This window comes from Mauremys reevesii, linkage group 3 (assembly GCF_016161935.1).
Source record: "Mauremys reevesii isolate NIE-2019 linkage group 3, ASM1616193v1, whole genome shotgun sequence".
NCBI lineage: Eukaryota > Metazoa > Chordata > Testudines > Geoemydidae > Mauremys > Mauremys reevesii.
The window spans coordinates 113,114,753-113,131,185 of NC_052625.1; the positions used below are offsets into that span (position 1 = coordinate 113,114,753).

Consider the following 16,433-nt stretch of genomic DNA (forward strand, 5'->3'; position numbering starts at 1 on the left):
AAGGGGATAAGAATGGTAGAACTCGGTCATGCTTTATTGAATTTCCACACCCACACCTGCACCCCCCATCCCACACCCCAGTTTCAGACCTGCAGGACAAAGAACTGGTGTTCAGGGTTGCCCCGCGAAGCTTGGCTGCTGACGGACTTGTGCAGTTAATGGTTGCAGGGCACCAGAGGAAGAGAGGAGGATGGGAAGCAGATCTGAGGCAAGAGACTTCTGAGCAGAAGCTGCTTGGTTCTGGCAGACCCCAGGAATCTCTGGTTTATTTGGGATAGAATGCTTTGCTTTTTCCATGAAGGATAAGGAGTGGGTAAACTCTGCCCCTTGGCAGAATTATTCCATGGCAACTCCATGAGATGAAAATTCTCGGCTGACATAATTCCAGTCATTGGAGTTACTCCAGAAGAGATTTCATCCCAACAGTTTCCACCCCCTGCACAGGATTAACCTGTCTGGAGTCCTAAATATTTACTTTCATGCAAACCAGAGGAGGAGGGAGACAATATTTGAAAGTGCTGATGACTTTTTTTCCCCCCTCTGTTTTCAGATCCGGAGTTCAGCCTTGGTATCAATGAAAAGACCACCCTGCTTGAGGATGTGCCAGTTTCTGAAACTGATATCAATTTAGAGATTTCATTTGCAGAGCAGGCAGCCAATCTCAAAGACAGCTCAATAGGCAAAATGTGCAAAGGCAAAGAGGACGATACGCAACTTCCTGTAGGTGCTTCTCATTCATTGCGGTAGTCATTTCATAAACTTCATTGTAGCCTTTTTGACATTGTTTCTGTGATATTGGTTGGAACAGGAAGATTCAGAATGCTATAGCTTTATTTCTTTCGGGCCCCTAAAGGTCTCATTGGATTGGGTCCCTCCAGTGTATGTGTTTTAGGAGAGTAGTATTCGGCCCTTAATAAATATGGAAATCTTATTCTTATGCCTACTATATGCCAGTACCTTTTCAACACTGTACCTTATCTTAAAGAAATTGAGGACTAGTAATGCTTAAAAATTAGGACTTTAGTCTGACATGGTCTGCTCAGTAATAGTTATTTTCATTGCAGTTCAGAAAACTCAGGTTATATTTATTGAGGCAGACCCTCAGCTAGACATGAATGGAATTCTGACAAGGTCCACCAGCTGAGGATCTTCCCCATTTAGTGTTGGCCCTAGTTCCTTGCTCACTACACTAATAGGGGTGAGGTACCTTGCATCACTTAATAGAGACCTCTTTTGTTGGTTAAAGAGCATTAATGGACTCCAGCAGAAGTCTCATGTGGCCACTGAGGTGAAAGGATGAGAATGAAGAATGGGTTTATCTTTACACTTGTAATAGAGATGTACAGGTTGTTGGGGGGGGGTCCCTTTTCAACAGATACGTTGATCATTTCTGGATTTCACATTTTCTATGCATAAGCATACTGCTTATGGCACCTTCTAAGATGCCCAGCACATAACACATGAGCATGTATAGGACTGAGGCGTTTTAACCCTTCAGAAAAGATTTATTTTTTGTTATAACAAAGAGTCAAGGAATCTTTCCAAAATGTGAGGATTCGTTTCTCCCTGGTTTCACATTCCCATCTCTCAACAGATGTGTCTTATTCTTAATAAGGCTAAATCAATACTAACAGCCTTAGAATTTCACAAACATTAGAAACATGCACTCATACACAAACTACAAATTAATAACCAGTGTAAAAAAAATAGCAATTTCTTTTGTCAAACATTGTGTGCAAACATGTCTGAGTAAACTCAATGCTTGGAATAATAATGTTTCAATTTTCTTCAAACACTCAATTTAGATAAGCACACAAACATTTCTGCCAGTAATAATTACTGAACGTTCCCTTAGTTTTAATACAATAAACCTGACACTAATGAAACACTGAGAAATGGCTTTGAAAAATGTTTGATTCACACTTCAGTAATGCAGAGAAAAATAGGAATGCAAACTGTGGCCTGGCTTATGAGATGTCTTTGACTCAATTATAGAAGAGTCACACATTATTTACACATTCAAAGAACAGTTTACTGGAGTTTTACTTATTGACTCTCTACACACCGAAGTGGCTATGGCCTTTTCCATAACCTTAGGGGTGAACAATCCTAAGGCAGCGAAACATTTCAGAAAAGGAGTGATCTGACGATTGATATGTGTGATCTGTAACGACCTTCCCTCCCTCACCCACACATATTCACATGGTCCTATATATTGATTTGAAACAAGAAGCGTATAAAGTGTGTTAATTAAATCCCAAGCAGGAAGCTGGTTACATCCACCAATCATAAATAAGGGCTGGCTCAGCAGCCACACAGAGTTTTCAACCCCAAATTCAGCTATACCTGGGAGCCAACAGAGGCTAGAGGACCATAAAGGTATCCAGGGTCCTTTCCAGCAGAAAGAATGCCACGTCTAGCTTTTGAGTAATCCTCCTGTCCGGTTCTTGGTGTGTTATACTTTAAAAGAGATGCAACCAGCCCTTACCTGCTAGAGTTAGACTTTCTGTATCACAGGAAGCAGAAGTAAAGTCAAATAAGCTCTTATGGGCAGGGCTTATCTTTTTGTTCTGTGTTTGTACCATGCCTAGCTCAATGGGCCCTGCTCCATGACTGGGGTCCAAGGTGGTATGGTAATACAACTAGTAAATAATGAGGGAGGGAACAACAGTGAGCCTCCTATTACTAATTTTTTATGTGGCACCCAAGAATGAGTGAGTGTAAACACACACATAAGAGGACAGGTTCCTGCCCCAAAGAGTTTATCATCTGTGACCCTGATCCTACAGTCAACTGCATCTAGGCAGACTTCTGCATCTACTCAAAGCCCCAGTGAAGTTGGAACCTAAATAGACAACATAAAAAAAGGGAAAAAGGAAAGAGATACCACCCAGAAGTGCATACTGATCAAATTATGTGTGCTAGACAGGGTTCTATCCATCAGAGATTTGCTTTTTGCAATCAGATATGGTCATTGCAGTGTATAGGTTTTGCCAGGCAAGTTTGATTATGCAACAAGCATAGGGAATTTACATGCTGCAGACAGCCTGCTTTTTAAACTATGTCACTCTCCTGTGGCACCCATCTGTAGCAACGTGTTTCATTACAAAAGTGGTGCCACCGCAGCAGAATGGCCTTTATACTTGTCACTTTTCTTTGTCCTTCAATGTGTTGAGATTGTTTATTTGCCATGATGCAAATCCTATGTTCTAGAATTTCAGATTGCCAAAGGACAAAACGGGTACCACAAAGATTGGTGATCTGGCCCCTCAGGACATGAAGAAAGTCTATTCCTTAGCACTGATTGAGCTAACCGCACTGTATGACTTACTCGGGACAGAATTCAAGCAACAAAAAGCCATAAAAATCAAAACGAAAGGTGAGTAGTACAGTTATAAATTCTTTAGAAACAAACGGGTCTCTGTGGGGTTGTTTTTAAATGATTCCGGAAGAAGAGATGTACATTAGCTGGTAATATAGGCCCTGATTCAGCATTACACTGTAGCCAGTGAGCTCTAGAATCTCTCCACATTTAAACAGCCTCATGCACATAAACTGTTCCAGCTAAGGAGGATTTTAGGACTAAAATCCTCTGGCAGCTAACTTTAGTACTAGGCCAGGCATTCTAGGCCAGGCACTGGGCAGATGTCTTCGGGAGCAAGGGAAAGGAATCCTCTGGATAGTACTACAGTACGATGGAAGCATTGCTTCAGAGCCTTTCAGAGATTCATAGTTTCAGAGCTTCCAAAGTGAGAAAGGACCATTAGATCACCTAGGCTGACTTCCTGTATCACACAGGCCATAGAATATCATTGTAATTCCTCCTTTTGTGAGCCCAATAACTTGTGTTTGGCTTGACGAAAGCACTTCTCCAGCCTTATAGCGAGAATCTGCTCCATAGTCCCTAAAGCAGCCCCTTTTCATGAGAATGGGAGGATTTGCTGAGGAGTAGGTATCTCCTCATCACCCTTATCCTGATCTATTGCATTGTGCCGAGCTCTGTATAAGGCACAAAATGTGCCACCCTATATGGTCCCTGCACATTCAGCCTGCATCTCTTGCCCAGGGCAATAATTTGCCATCTTTTTCCTGTGGTAACTAATATTGATGTGCCCTAACACATCCTGCGTTTCTCAGATCGCAACCTCTTTTTGGCATTTGCAGATCTCCTTTGCTGGCCCATTTCTGTGTTGTGTGTTGGCATGGCATCATACACACTAGGGGGCAGGGGAGGGAGTCTGTTGAGGCAGTTCTTGTAGCAAGTCACTGTGGCATCAAGCCACTGGAGCCTTAGTATGATCCTGACTCCTTTTCAAAAGCTAGAAATATGTGGAAACCTATTTCAAGTTGCAAGAGGTTTTCAGCGTTTTGGTAGTTGTCTGCTTTTCTGACCTTCTGCTAACTGTTTTACAAGAGCTCAAAATGTATTACCAGTTAATCACAAACCCACTTTGGCCAAAACCCTGTTGTCAAGGTTCAGTGGATGTGACAGTGAGATAGCTCCCTTTAAATAATTGAAAACAACAGTGTTGAGAGACATACAGCAGGATGCAATTGATTCCTCTGAATACACTCTTCGCTTTACAGTAGAAGAAAATAACTTTTTAAATGCAAAAGCATACACACAACCCTCTCTGTGACCTTGATTCCGAAATGAATTTCCACCCTGCAGAAGTTCGTGTGCGACAACCAATAGAAAATGGTATGCAAGCAAAATACTTCTTTCTCTTGATTTTTTTTATTGTGTATTTGAATAGGCCTTCTTACCAAACCTATGTCGTTTTAATGTAACATTATCTCTGTTATGTTTTTTAAATGACTGTCAGCGGGAAAAACAGGTAAATTGGCTAAAATTGTTTGTCCTGCACCCAACGCAAAAAGATTAACTTGATTTAGGGGCCCTAAAGAGGCAATAGCGTGTCACCCTGCCTCCCAAGAAATGGAGTGGCTTGACAGCTGCTATTCCCACCTCAAGGGTGCAGGACCCTCTGTGGGGATGTCTATACTACATGTGGGAGCAAGCCCCCCAGCCAGGCCCAGACTCATGCTAAGGGGGCTTGCACCAATTTCCAAAAAATAACTGTGTAGATGTCGCTTTGATTTGTGACTCAAAGCCTGAGCCCGAGCTCCAGCCCCAGCCTGAGTTGCAATATGAAAGCAAAGTCTACATAGCTATTTTTAGCATGCTAGCACAAGGACCTAGGCTGGGAGGATTGCTCCCAGATACAGTGTAGACATACCCTGTAGCTTCTCTGTCTCTCTCCCCTCTCACCTGCAATGTAATTTGGTCAGAGGATCCATGCGATAGTGGGAGGATGCAGGAAGTCCATACAGATTTTTCACAGCTCTGTTTGCAGCGGCCCTGTGGTCTGCAGCATCTCCATCTTCCCACCTCATGCAGCATGGTTTGGCCATTGGATTCATACGGTAGTGGGTCCACTAGCCATTTCCCTTTGTGTTTGGGTGGCTGGAGATGCTGGAGAGTACACAGCTCTGTTGCAAAAAGCGGGGGTGAAACCTCTGCATGGGCTTCCTGTAGCCTGCACCTCATCTCTCACCACAGCAGACCCACATGGGTTCTGCTACCTAGTAGCTCAGCGAGCATGCACAGGAAGGATTTTGTGTGTGTGTGTGTGTAGGTCGTTGTGAGTGCACATATTTTACAGATAATGGCCTGTTTTCAATATACTTGTTAAATAAGGCACATTCTAAAGAAACTCCTTATGGTGACTCATTTGACACTTACATTGACATAAGAGGTGATATCATGGTTCTATATTCACACCTAAACCCACTTAAGACTGCCTTCACTAAACAAGGATACTGCACCAGAGAAGTAGATCACATCATAGAACCGGCCACCCAAATGACTGGGAGAACCTGTTTCAGTACAGAAAAAAACCTCACTGACTGCACACCGCTGGATGTCACCTATCATCCCAGATGAGAACCCATACAGAGTGTCATCAAACAGTTACAATCCATATTTGATGGGGACCACATCCTGAGAGAAATTTTCCTGAACCCCCTCTTCTGGTCTTCAAACAACCTCCGAGCCTTGCCCAGCTCATTATCAGCAGCAAGCTCCCCACCTCAAAGTGACACCAGAGGCTGTCAGAACAACAGATACAAAACCTGCAGACATACCTTCACTGGTATGTTGATCAATACCCCCCACAACACACTTTTCGAGATCCATGTGATTATTATGCATCTCAAAAAAGGCATGTTTTTATATGAAGATTAAAGCCAAGTCTTACTCCATACTTTTTGTAAGCCCTGGTTAAAAATGGCCATTATCTCATCTCATTTAATTTGACATTGCTATATGGGCCTATATGTTTATGGTAGGACTGCTCTGCCTTAGATAACTACTAATCAGAAATGAATGGTTTCTGAGAGAGGTACACTGGAAAATTATTGAATCTTAAAGATTTGTGTGTTGGAACTACTACACATAAGAACCTTACAATGGCCCTACTGGGTCAGACCAAAGGTCCATCTAGCCCAGTATCCTGTCTTCTGACTGGCCAATGTCAGGTGCCCCAGAGGGAATGAACAGAACAGGTAATCATCAAGTGATCCATCCCCTGTCATCCACTCCCAGCTTCTGGCAAACAGAGCCTATCACAACCCCTGGTGTACCTCATCCAGGGTATCAAATGCCCCAACAACAACTACGAGGGTAAAACCAGATAATCACTACCCTCTTGAATGAACTTACACAGAAAAATGATAAAAAAACAGACACCCTATCACCCGTGGGTGAACGCTGTTCCCAAAGCAGTCACTCCATAGCTGACTTCTCAATCCTGGTTCTCAAAGTAAACCTGCACAACACCCTCAAAAAGATGTGCCTGGGAACTTAAATTCATAACTTTGCAAGACACTTAAAAACCATGGACTTAACAGATTCACTGGTTTTATGGCTTATTACAACAATTTGTAACACACCCTACTATTTTCTAACTCTTAATTGCCTGTTTCATTTTAAGTGGTCTTCTACAGCATGTGTGAACACTTTATGCTTAACCATCTTTCTCACCTTGTATCTAGGCTGGGAAATGTTGATTATCTTCTTTCAGCCTGAGGAAGACCTCTGTGAAGCTTAATGCTTATTTCTTCTGCCAACAGAAGTTGGTCCACTTACCTTGTATCACTGTTCTATACGCAGTTCCAGAAAAATGATCTTTGTAGGCATTAACCTTATCCCAGCAGAGTAGTTACAAAACACAAGTCTTTAAGGTTCAATAGTTTGCCAGTGTACCTCTCTCTCAGAAACCATTCACTTCTGATTAGTATTTATCTAAGGCAGAACACTCTTACCATAAACATATAGGACCATATAATAAAGTAAAGTTAGATAAGATGAGATAATGGCCATTTTTAACAAGAGCTGACAATGAGCATGGAACAAGCTTGGCTTTAATTTTCATATTAAAATATTCCTTTTTTGAGATGCACTATCAACCTATTTACACTATAGGATGCAAAAAAGCACAATGAATGCTGACTAGCTCTTCTTTCAAAACACAGAGGGAGAGGACTGTTTAGAGTAAATGTGAATTACAGTATAATTACATCTATTTCATTTTAGCAGCCAAATTCTTGGGAAGCTTACTAAAGCTATTGGCATCTAAACTTGTATTGAGTGATAAAGATCTGCATTTCTGGGTCATCAACACAACAGTTTTCCACAAATCAGAATCACGCAGATGGTTCATTTATGCATTTTCCTTCACTGTACTGCAGAGTGTGTGGATGGCAATTTGAAGGTAAAACAGAGGACTCCTCATTTATGGGTGAAGGAGGAGATGAACAAGTGCTTTGCTTTTAGCCAAGTGCTTTGTTTAATCATGCTCTGAATGACTTGATTGATGAAGACATTCAGATATGCTGAAGAGAAGATCAATGGCTCTGAATGTATTGAATGGGCTTATCTCTTTGAAAATGTGTTTTGTGCCACTTATCTCATGTATTCGAGCAGATGTGGATTGTGTCTCTATTTTCTTTTCTTTGTGTAGACTCTGGTCTTTTTGGTGTCCCACTGTCAGTTCTGCTGGAACAGGATCAGAAGAAAGTACCAGGCACCAGGATACCACTGATCTTTCACAAAGTGAGTAGCATGAACAAGTCAGTTTGTTACAAACCTACTGGATTGCAGAGGTGATAGCATTTGTCCTGGATTCATATGCTCACTCTAATTAAGTTTTCACGTGACATACCATCTCTGTACTGTGAACCTCAAATGTAGCATTCATCTCCATTAGAAGAGACTGTAGTTTTTATTAAGGGCTGTGCTTTGTACTATTAATGCACTAAGTGGGATACATGGCCTTTGTACCGTTCTCTGCTCTACTAACTTACTTTAGTTGAGTTAGTGGAGTAGAAAATACAGTTCAGCAAGTAATTTTAAGTTGTTTACATTAGAAGGATTGTGAATTGCCATTGGCATGCTCCAATGCTAGAGTAGAGTAATTAATTAGGACATCTAGTGAATTATTATTAGAAAAATACATTACTAAGGTGTATTAAGTCAGCCATGATTTGGTCAGGGTTTATTAGTAAGCCCGGGAAATTAGATGTCCAACACCTAACACCATTCCAGGCCAAATTCTGTTTAACAGGAGTTGTAGAAATGTATTCCTAGGAGAATTGGACCGTTATTTTTCAAGACAAATAATTGAAGTGCTGGAGAGGCCTTTTAGAGGTTTTTGAGAGCTTTTTTGTTATTTTTTTCCACCAAATCAAAAGGAGACTTATAGTCATTTCCTACCCCTCTCTAGGCACTACTGCTGTATCATTCGTGCCAGAAATTATCTCTTAGAGACTATAAAAAACAAAAACAAAACAAAACATACTTCTGAAGAACAGTTTTTTTTACCTTTTCTGTGGACAAGATTGTACCAAATGGACAGTAATAAAAAAAGGGGAAAAAAAGTCCCCACTTCGTCCAAATAGGTCTTCACCCTACTGCACTGCAAATTATATATGCTTGTCACCTCGCTATACCATCAATTTATTCAGTATAGTTTTCGAGGAAGAAAGTTCTACATAAACATTTCTAGAAAATACACTTAATTTATTTGCTGTGTGATCTCATCTTGATTATAATCCTTTTTTGTTTAAATGGGGAAATATGTGAATGGATTTCCCATCTCTCCCTTCTCATTTCTGCAGCACATCCACTACTGGACTTGGGGGTTCATAACAAATTAAGAGAATATTTTCAGGAATTTTAAAATATCAGTTGCACATCACTGAAACAAACCAATTCAACAGGAAGATTTTTTTAAAATAAGCATCAATTTTGTAAAAAAAAAACAAAAAACAACAACCTCCACCTCCCTAAAAAACAAAACGCCAACTCTGTCATTTTTACTTCCAGTTTTGTGAATTTTATAAATATTGGTTAATACCATAACATCGTTTTTTAAGAACGTCCTATAGATATGATTTCAGTAGGGAGTCCTAATTAAAAACTATGGCCTGCTGGGTTCCAGACTTTGAAAAGCTAATTCCTATATTAGAACTTTCAAACTAGTTAAAATTTTTAAGATGCATGGAGCCTGACTCACCTAGATCTCCCTAAGGATGTGGTGGATTCTCCCTCACATATAGTCATTAAGTCAAGACTGGACGTCTTTCTAAAAGATCTGCTGTAGCTCAACCAGAAGTTATAGACTTAATTAGAAATTACTGGGCAAGGTTCTATGGCCTGTGTTCTGCAGGGAGTCATACCAGATGACCATAACAGTCCCTTCTGACCTTCAAAACTAAGAATATGTATATGGAATTCCCTATTTATATCAATGGGCAGACCTGCAGAAAGACTATGGTACTGATTATCTGGTCTGCTAAGGCCACTTTGCACCACTTAGCAGTGCAAAGCACCCTTAAAACAGCTGGACATAGACAGTTAGAATTCCTCTCATTCAGGGAAACTCAGTTGGGGGACAGCTGGTGGTGTGCCAGCTGCTACCTCTCTCCTCTGGCGTAGAGGTGTTCAAGAATGGGTGTAGGTGGGAGGGGGTATGGAGAGCAGAGTTCCATTAAATTTGATCCATCACTGGCATAAGGCCCAGTGGCAGAAGTTAGAATACTCCTGCTGCTGGCCTAACTTCTGTGAGGATCAGGAGGCCAAGGATTAAGCTGTTCCCCACAGCCATTGTCCACTATGTCCAAGCGCAACTTGGATGTGGGAATCAGGATCTATGAGTATTAATAAGTGAAGTCTTTAACCAGGAAAATATATTCTGAACAAATCAACTTTTATGATGTATTCCAACTTTGGTGGCTTTTTTTACATTCTCATGATCTGTATCAATCACATAAATTCATTGAATAGTAAATAATCCCCTTTTATTTGTGCAATTAAAAATGCTGCTGTACAGCATAGTTTATAGTTCAAACCTTAGCTGGCACAGAAACATGTACATTACAAGTGTTGCCCAAGTTAAACACTGCATCAAGTGTTAATCTAGGACAGTGTTTCCCAAACTTAGGACGCTGCTTGTGTAGGGAAAGCCCTTGGCAGGCCGAGCCGGTTTGTTTACCTGCTGCGTCCGCGGCCCGGCCGATCACGGCTCCTGCTGGCCGCGGTTCGCTGCTCCAGGCCAATGGGAGCTGCTGGAAGTGGCGCAGGCCAAAGGATGTACTGGCCACCGTTTCCAGCAGCTCCCATTGGCCTGAAGCAGCAAACCGTGGCCAGTGGGAGCTGTGATCGGTCGGGCCTGCGGACGCGGCAGGTAAACAAACCGGCCCGGCCCGCCAGGGGCTTTCCCCACACAAACAGCGTCCCAAGTTTGGAAAACATTGATCTAGGAAATAATAGGTGGTGCAACCATTTGATATTTACAGACTTCTTTGGGTGATAATTAGATTTATCCCTTTGTGAGCACAATCATCTATATCCTTTATCCAACCCAATACACTGTCACAGTTTCAGGGCCACTGTACCTGTAGCTCCCCCTCTGCCGTCTCTGGGGGGCTCCCACTTCAAGGCTTCTGACTCCTACCTGTCACCTCCCCTAAGTGAAATCCTGCATCTCAATCCCCTCTGACCACAGATACAAGACTGCACAGCTCCTTGACCTATACTGTGATACCCCAGCAAGCCAGACTGCCTAACAGGCCAGCACCTCCACTTTGTTTCTGCTCTGAGAGCTATGCCCAGTGTATTGCCCGTAGTTACAAGTTACTGCACAGCTCCTTCTAAGCAACCACATTTATTATTATAGTAAAAGCGTTACAGAGAAAACATTAAAACAATAAAAAGAATCTACACATGTGCTGGAAAGCTTAACAGAGGTCACCCCAACTCCAGCTTTCAACACCACAACTAGGTTTTCTCCATGGTTACAAGTTCATCCATCTTACATCCAGAACCAGAACAGAGGCTGGGCAGATGAACCATTTCTTTATACAGCTGAGGCCTTTGGTCTTTGCCTTCTGTAACAGGTAATCGGCAGACAGTGACCCTCTCCTCAAGCATAGCTTCAACAGGCTGGGTTTTTGCATAATAGAAGTTGGGGAATTTGCATTAACCTCTCTCTAGGCATTTCCCAGGAAATGCACTTCACATTTATTGTCTAAAAAGTCCATACTTCTTTGGCACATTTTCAGTATAGTCTTCTGAACTCTCAGGTCTCACATCTATCCCATCTCCCCCTAGAGAGGTCACATATAATCCCAGCCCACACTAATACATAAACTTAATACAACAAGGTCTTCCAAGAATCTTGCAGGAAATTGCCATATCAGTCACATACATGTAATATAGTATAAATCTTTTACAGTGATTGTTCTAATTCATCTAAAACATGCATAGGATTAGCAACTCATTTAAGTCTGTTATGAGACCATCAATATTAGTAAACCTGAAGTCTTTTCAGTGATTAGATCTTCCTTGGTAAATTGGTAAATAACAGTGTATATGAAAGTTAATATAGTGTCTTTCGCACTACAGTAAATAGTTTTTATTAGTGCAGATTTTTAGTGTGATAAGCAGTTGGTGGTTTATTTTTGAAATCTGAATAATTCCCTATCTCTGTAGAAAGTGTTGACTTTACATTTTCCTTTTTAAAAAAACTCTTAATAGTGTACATGAAAAATAAAGGAGCAGTATCAGGTGTTCCTTGTAGGACACACATAATTGTATCAATGATAATCCACTTTGCAATCATTTGTATTCAAAAACAGATTTCACTGTTTCATATTTATCTTCCAGTAACATTTTAATTAGAACCTTGGCTTCTGTTTATTAACAGCTGATTTCTCAGATAGAAGAGGCAAGATTGGATACAGAAGGACTTCTTCGAATACCAGGAGTAGCAGCAAGAGTAAAGGTAAAATATTGCATGGACTCTCAAAACCCTGAAAGCCTATACTCATTTGCCGTTTTTACTTTTGCCTTGTTAACACTTTTGTAATGGCAAGATTGGCAATGAAATCTTAATAAAACTACATAAAACACATTTGATTTAGACTAGCCAAAGAGATGGTGTTTTGATCCAGATTATGCCTGGGGAAGAGGTCAGGAGGTCAAGTTTGAGGCTCAATCAAGGCTAAGATTCAGATTCTGCTGTGCCAAAATCTCATGAGTTGTTCTCACAAGATTTCCAACTTCTTTGTCTGCACCTGAACCAGGTGAGCCCCCTGAGCCAGATGACTAGTGGGCTGCTATGTAGGCTGTATGCCACTGGAGGATAATATTCACTGGCATAATTAGGTCATTTTAAGGGCCAGATTCAACTTGCAGAATAGCACTGAGCAGCCAAATTGCATAGAGAGTCTCTCCCATTATCTCTACAAACAACATTATACACTGCTCAGGTCACTAGTCACAGTCTCTTCACATTACAGAGTGACTACAAACCATAACTCAGTATTTGCTTTAATACAGAAAACCAAATACATGGTGTGATTTACATCAAGATGCGGCCTGTTATAAGAATGGTCTAAAGAGACCTTAAATTCTAAATGGAAAGAATATTTAAATGGATTCAGCTGCCTCAAGATATCTGCCAGCCTCTGTCATGTAGAACTTTGTCCAACAGCTGCTTCATTAGAAACAACTGAAGGAAAAGAATATTATGGAAACTGGCTTTGTTGATTTACCAGTAACTAAGATGCTTCATGACTTTGCTTAGTGCTTCATTTCCACTTTCCAACAGTTTCACATTTTTTGGGTGACTTTGTTTTTTGTTTTGTTTAACAGGGGGAGTGTTTCCAGATAAGAAATCATTCACTAAGTAACTGCAAAAATAATGAGGATCAAACATTTGGAAGAACTTCTCCTTTGAACGAACCTATTGCTTTTGTAAAACATTGAGCATTATCAATGTTTTACACAAACAGCGGAGAATTTAACAGAAAATAATACTCTTTGTGGTTTCTTTGAAATTTTATTGTCCTCTAGAAATCAGTAGAGAATTATAGAATAGTTTCAGAATTCTATAGGCTGGTACAGAAAATCTCTAGTAAGGAAATAATGGTCTAGGTTGATGCTTCCTTTTAAATTCTGTCGCAATTTTTCTTTAGGGTGGACAGTTTAAATTTCATCTGTTATGAAGCACACTTGCGCGTCAGCTAAAACACAATCTTTTTATATACAGGGATAGCCCTTCCCATAGGGTGTGGCTGAAGTGCTTCCCTTTTCCTGGTGCTTGTTATCACCCACATTTGGAGTGGCTTCTCCCCTCTCCTGGCATGGGTCAGGTCCTGGATTCTTTTTCTTGGTAACTAGGTGCCTCCAGGTCTCTTGAGCCATCCAGTAGTGCAAGAAATTAATGGAGTGAAATCTGAAGTGGGAGGCACAAATCAGGAACAGCAGCTCTGTGACATGCTCCCACTCCTTCTGAACCCCCGTGAAGACTCTCCAGTATGGTTGTCAAAGGGTGGTGATGGCTAAAGCAGCCTTCCCCCTCAGAACCACACAGTTATATCTTCAAAAGACAATGCTGTAGCAGTCAGTGTTCTTTGATGCTGCTTACCCTCCATGCTGTAGAATCCAATCCCCACCTCAAAACAAGGGCAGGTTTAAGGTCCAACACTAGTGAAGACTCCCATGGGAGCCATTCAGTAGGGACTTGAACATCTGTGCACATGCCTCACAGTTAGTTTGAGATTCTCCACAGATGTCAGGCCATGCACAGGTTTGGATATTTCCCTGTGCTGCAAGAGGAAGAGGGGGCCAACTTTGCCTCAGCGGAAGGTATCAGTAGGAGACTCTTTGAGTCTCAACTTGCATAATTATCTGGCTCTTATCAGGCTCTTTCCTGCACAAATTATCATCTGACCTTGAGGAAGGACTGCAGGATTTGGCCCTATGCGTATGCCAGTGCCCTGGGAACAGCTATGCTGTCTGGTGCCTATTAGCATTTGGTTTTAACTGCACACTTCTAATACTTCTGGTCTAGAATTTCTCTTTTTGTAGCAAAGTAGCAATAGCAGGTGGTGCTTGAATGATAATTTCAGATGTGTTTTTTTCAAAGGGTGGAAGGTATTGCTACATGGGAAATGCACACATCTTCCACCAGCGTGAATAAAACTCCACATTGGTGGTGCTTTCTATTCTGCTATCTTTCAGAGTCTTTGCCAAGAACTGGAAGCAAAGTTTTATGAAGGGACTTTCAACTGGGAAAGTGTAAAGCAACATGATGCAGCAAGTCTTTTAAAACTCTTCATCCGAGAACTGCCTCAGCCACTGCTCACTGTGGAATATCTCAAAGCTTTCCAGGACGTGCAGAGTAAGCAGCGTCCCTTCTGGGTCTCAGATTTACAGAGGCAACACCACAAACAACAGTGTATTAAACACAGAGAAGGGAGTTATCTCAACAAATATATCTTGGCTGTGAAACCATTTTCACTAACAATATGAGAGCCCGAGCAATACATTAAATAGCAACAGGATTAATTCTGTCCAGGAAAGATTGGCTGTTGCTTTGCTGGTGTTCAAATGAGACATTTTTCACAGAACATTCATTTATTAGGACACATGGGAAAGAAAACACGCAGATTTATATCATAGTATTTGGGAAAAACTAGGTGAATTATAAGGCAAACATGATTTCTGAGTTGCCTTCACTCACTGCTAGCTAGAGCTAGAACTCGAGTTTTGCCCCAGAACCGACTCCCATCCACACACAAAATTCTCTAGCTTGAGTTAAGAGGTGCTTTATGCTAGAGCTAGCTGGCTTGTCAAGGAGATGTGGGTTGATACTTAAGTGATGCTGATACCTGAACTAGGAATGCAGTGGGGATGCAGTAGCTTGTATAACAACTTACCATCTGCTGAGCCAATAACTCGATGTAGCACAAGTGTTGATTTTCAGTGTGGTTGTTCATCACTGGAGCTAGGCTAGCTTGATTGGGTAACTCAAGCTCTCTGTTTCAGTGAAACAAGCCCTAAAAAACTACAGTTAAGATAGTAGCAGTTTATAAATGATCATTCTCTTTAAATAAGCAACAGTGAGGAAGTTACAGTTCAGCAGGAAATCAACCAGAAGATAAAAGATGCTGCTTCCGCTAATATTTGGTATCTATTTATGCCAGAAAAAAAATCAGAGCTGTTGATTACCATCAGTTCCCCAATAATCAGCCAGTTACCGTGAGAATCTACTCTAACGTAGCCTATTGGCTAATAAAGCACCATTCTGGGCAAGAACACACACCAATTGCTTTAAAAAGAGAGTGTTTGTAATACTGATTTTGCAATTCCTTAGAAGTCCAGCAGGTGTGGGGAGCCCCTCTTTTATTAACTCCTCCAGCCAACGCAGGAGGGTCCTGAGAGGTTTCAAAGAAATTCATTTCCTGTTGTCCATGACCAGAAGAACTGTCACTTTTGGAGGAAGGCATTAAGAGGATCCCAAAGAGGCAAGAGAGCAAGACACACACACACACACAAAATCTCGTCACATGTCACAGGAAAGTGGCCAACATTCTAGAGCACGTGATACAAGTCATGAGGGGGTAGGGATAAAGGTTTACGCCTCCTTTGTGCACCCCTTATTCTGCAGCCAGTGAGCTATAGGTCAGTTCCTAGGTGCAACTTAGAGTTGCCCCAGGGATGCTTTAAGTTGTGTGGGCTGCCAGTAGCCTTTTGGGGGCTGTTCCAACAACCAGGGATTGCTGGGAACTAAGAAGGCACTGTCCATGTCCTCATTCCATTAGCCATGTTGGCAGCCAGGAGAGGGTCATATAGGAGCTCCTATGGTGGCTCTACCACATCCAAGGAATCCTCGCATGATTAGATTAGATCCACAACTTTTAAGTCTGTTTTATGCTAAGGATGATGATGCAAAATAGACCAGAGGATCATTCGTTTGCATAACTATTTATTTTAAATGTGCCTGGCTGTTCTGCAGGTTCATGTGCAATAAAATAAGTACAATTGTTAGAGAATAGGAACATCGTCCTGACAGTTATCAACG

The 16,433-nt window shown here is 41.4% G+C and overlaps 1 protein-coding gene across 2 annotated transcripts in view; it reads left to right on the forward strand.

Annotated features, from left to right (window-relative positions):
- ARHGAP18 (Rho GTPase activating protein 18) overlaps nt 1–16,433 on the forward strand; it is a 91,097-nt gene that overhangs the window by 54,570 nt on the left and 20,094 nt on the right. For both annotated transcript variants that reach the window (XM_039531363.1, XM_039531364.1), the window contains exons 5-9: nt 551–720; nt 3,214–3,379; nt 8,025–8,116; nt 12,270–12,347; nt 14,591–14,750. In XM_039531363.1, the coding sequence (XP_039387297.1) occupies nt 551–720; nt 3,214–3,379; nt 8,025–8,116; nt 12,270–12,347; nt 14,591–14,750 (666 nt within the window). The remainder of the gene's footprint in view (nt 1–550; nt 721–3,213; nt 3,380–8,024; nt 8,117–12,269; nt 12,348–14,590; nt 14,751–16,433) is intronic.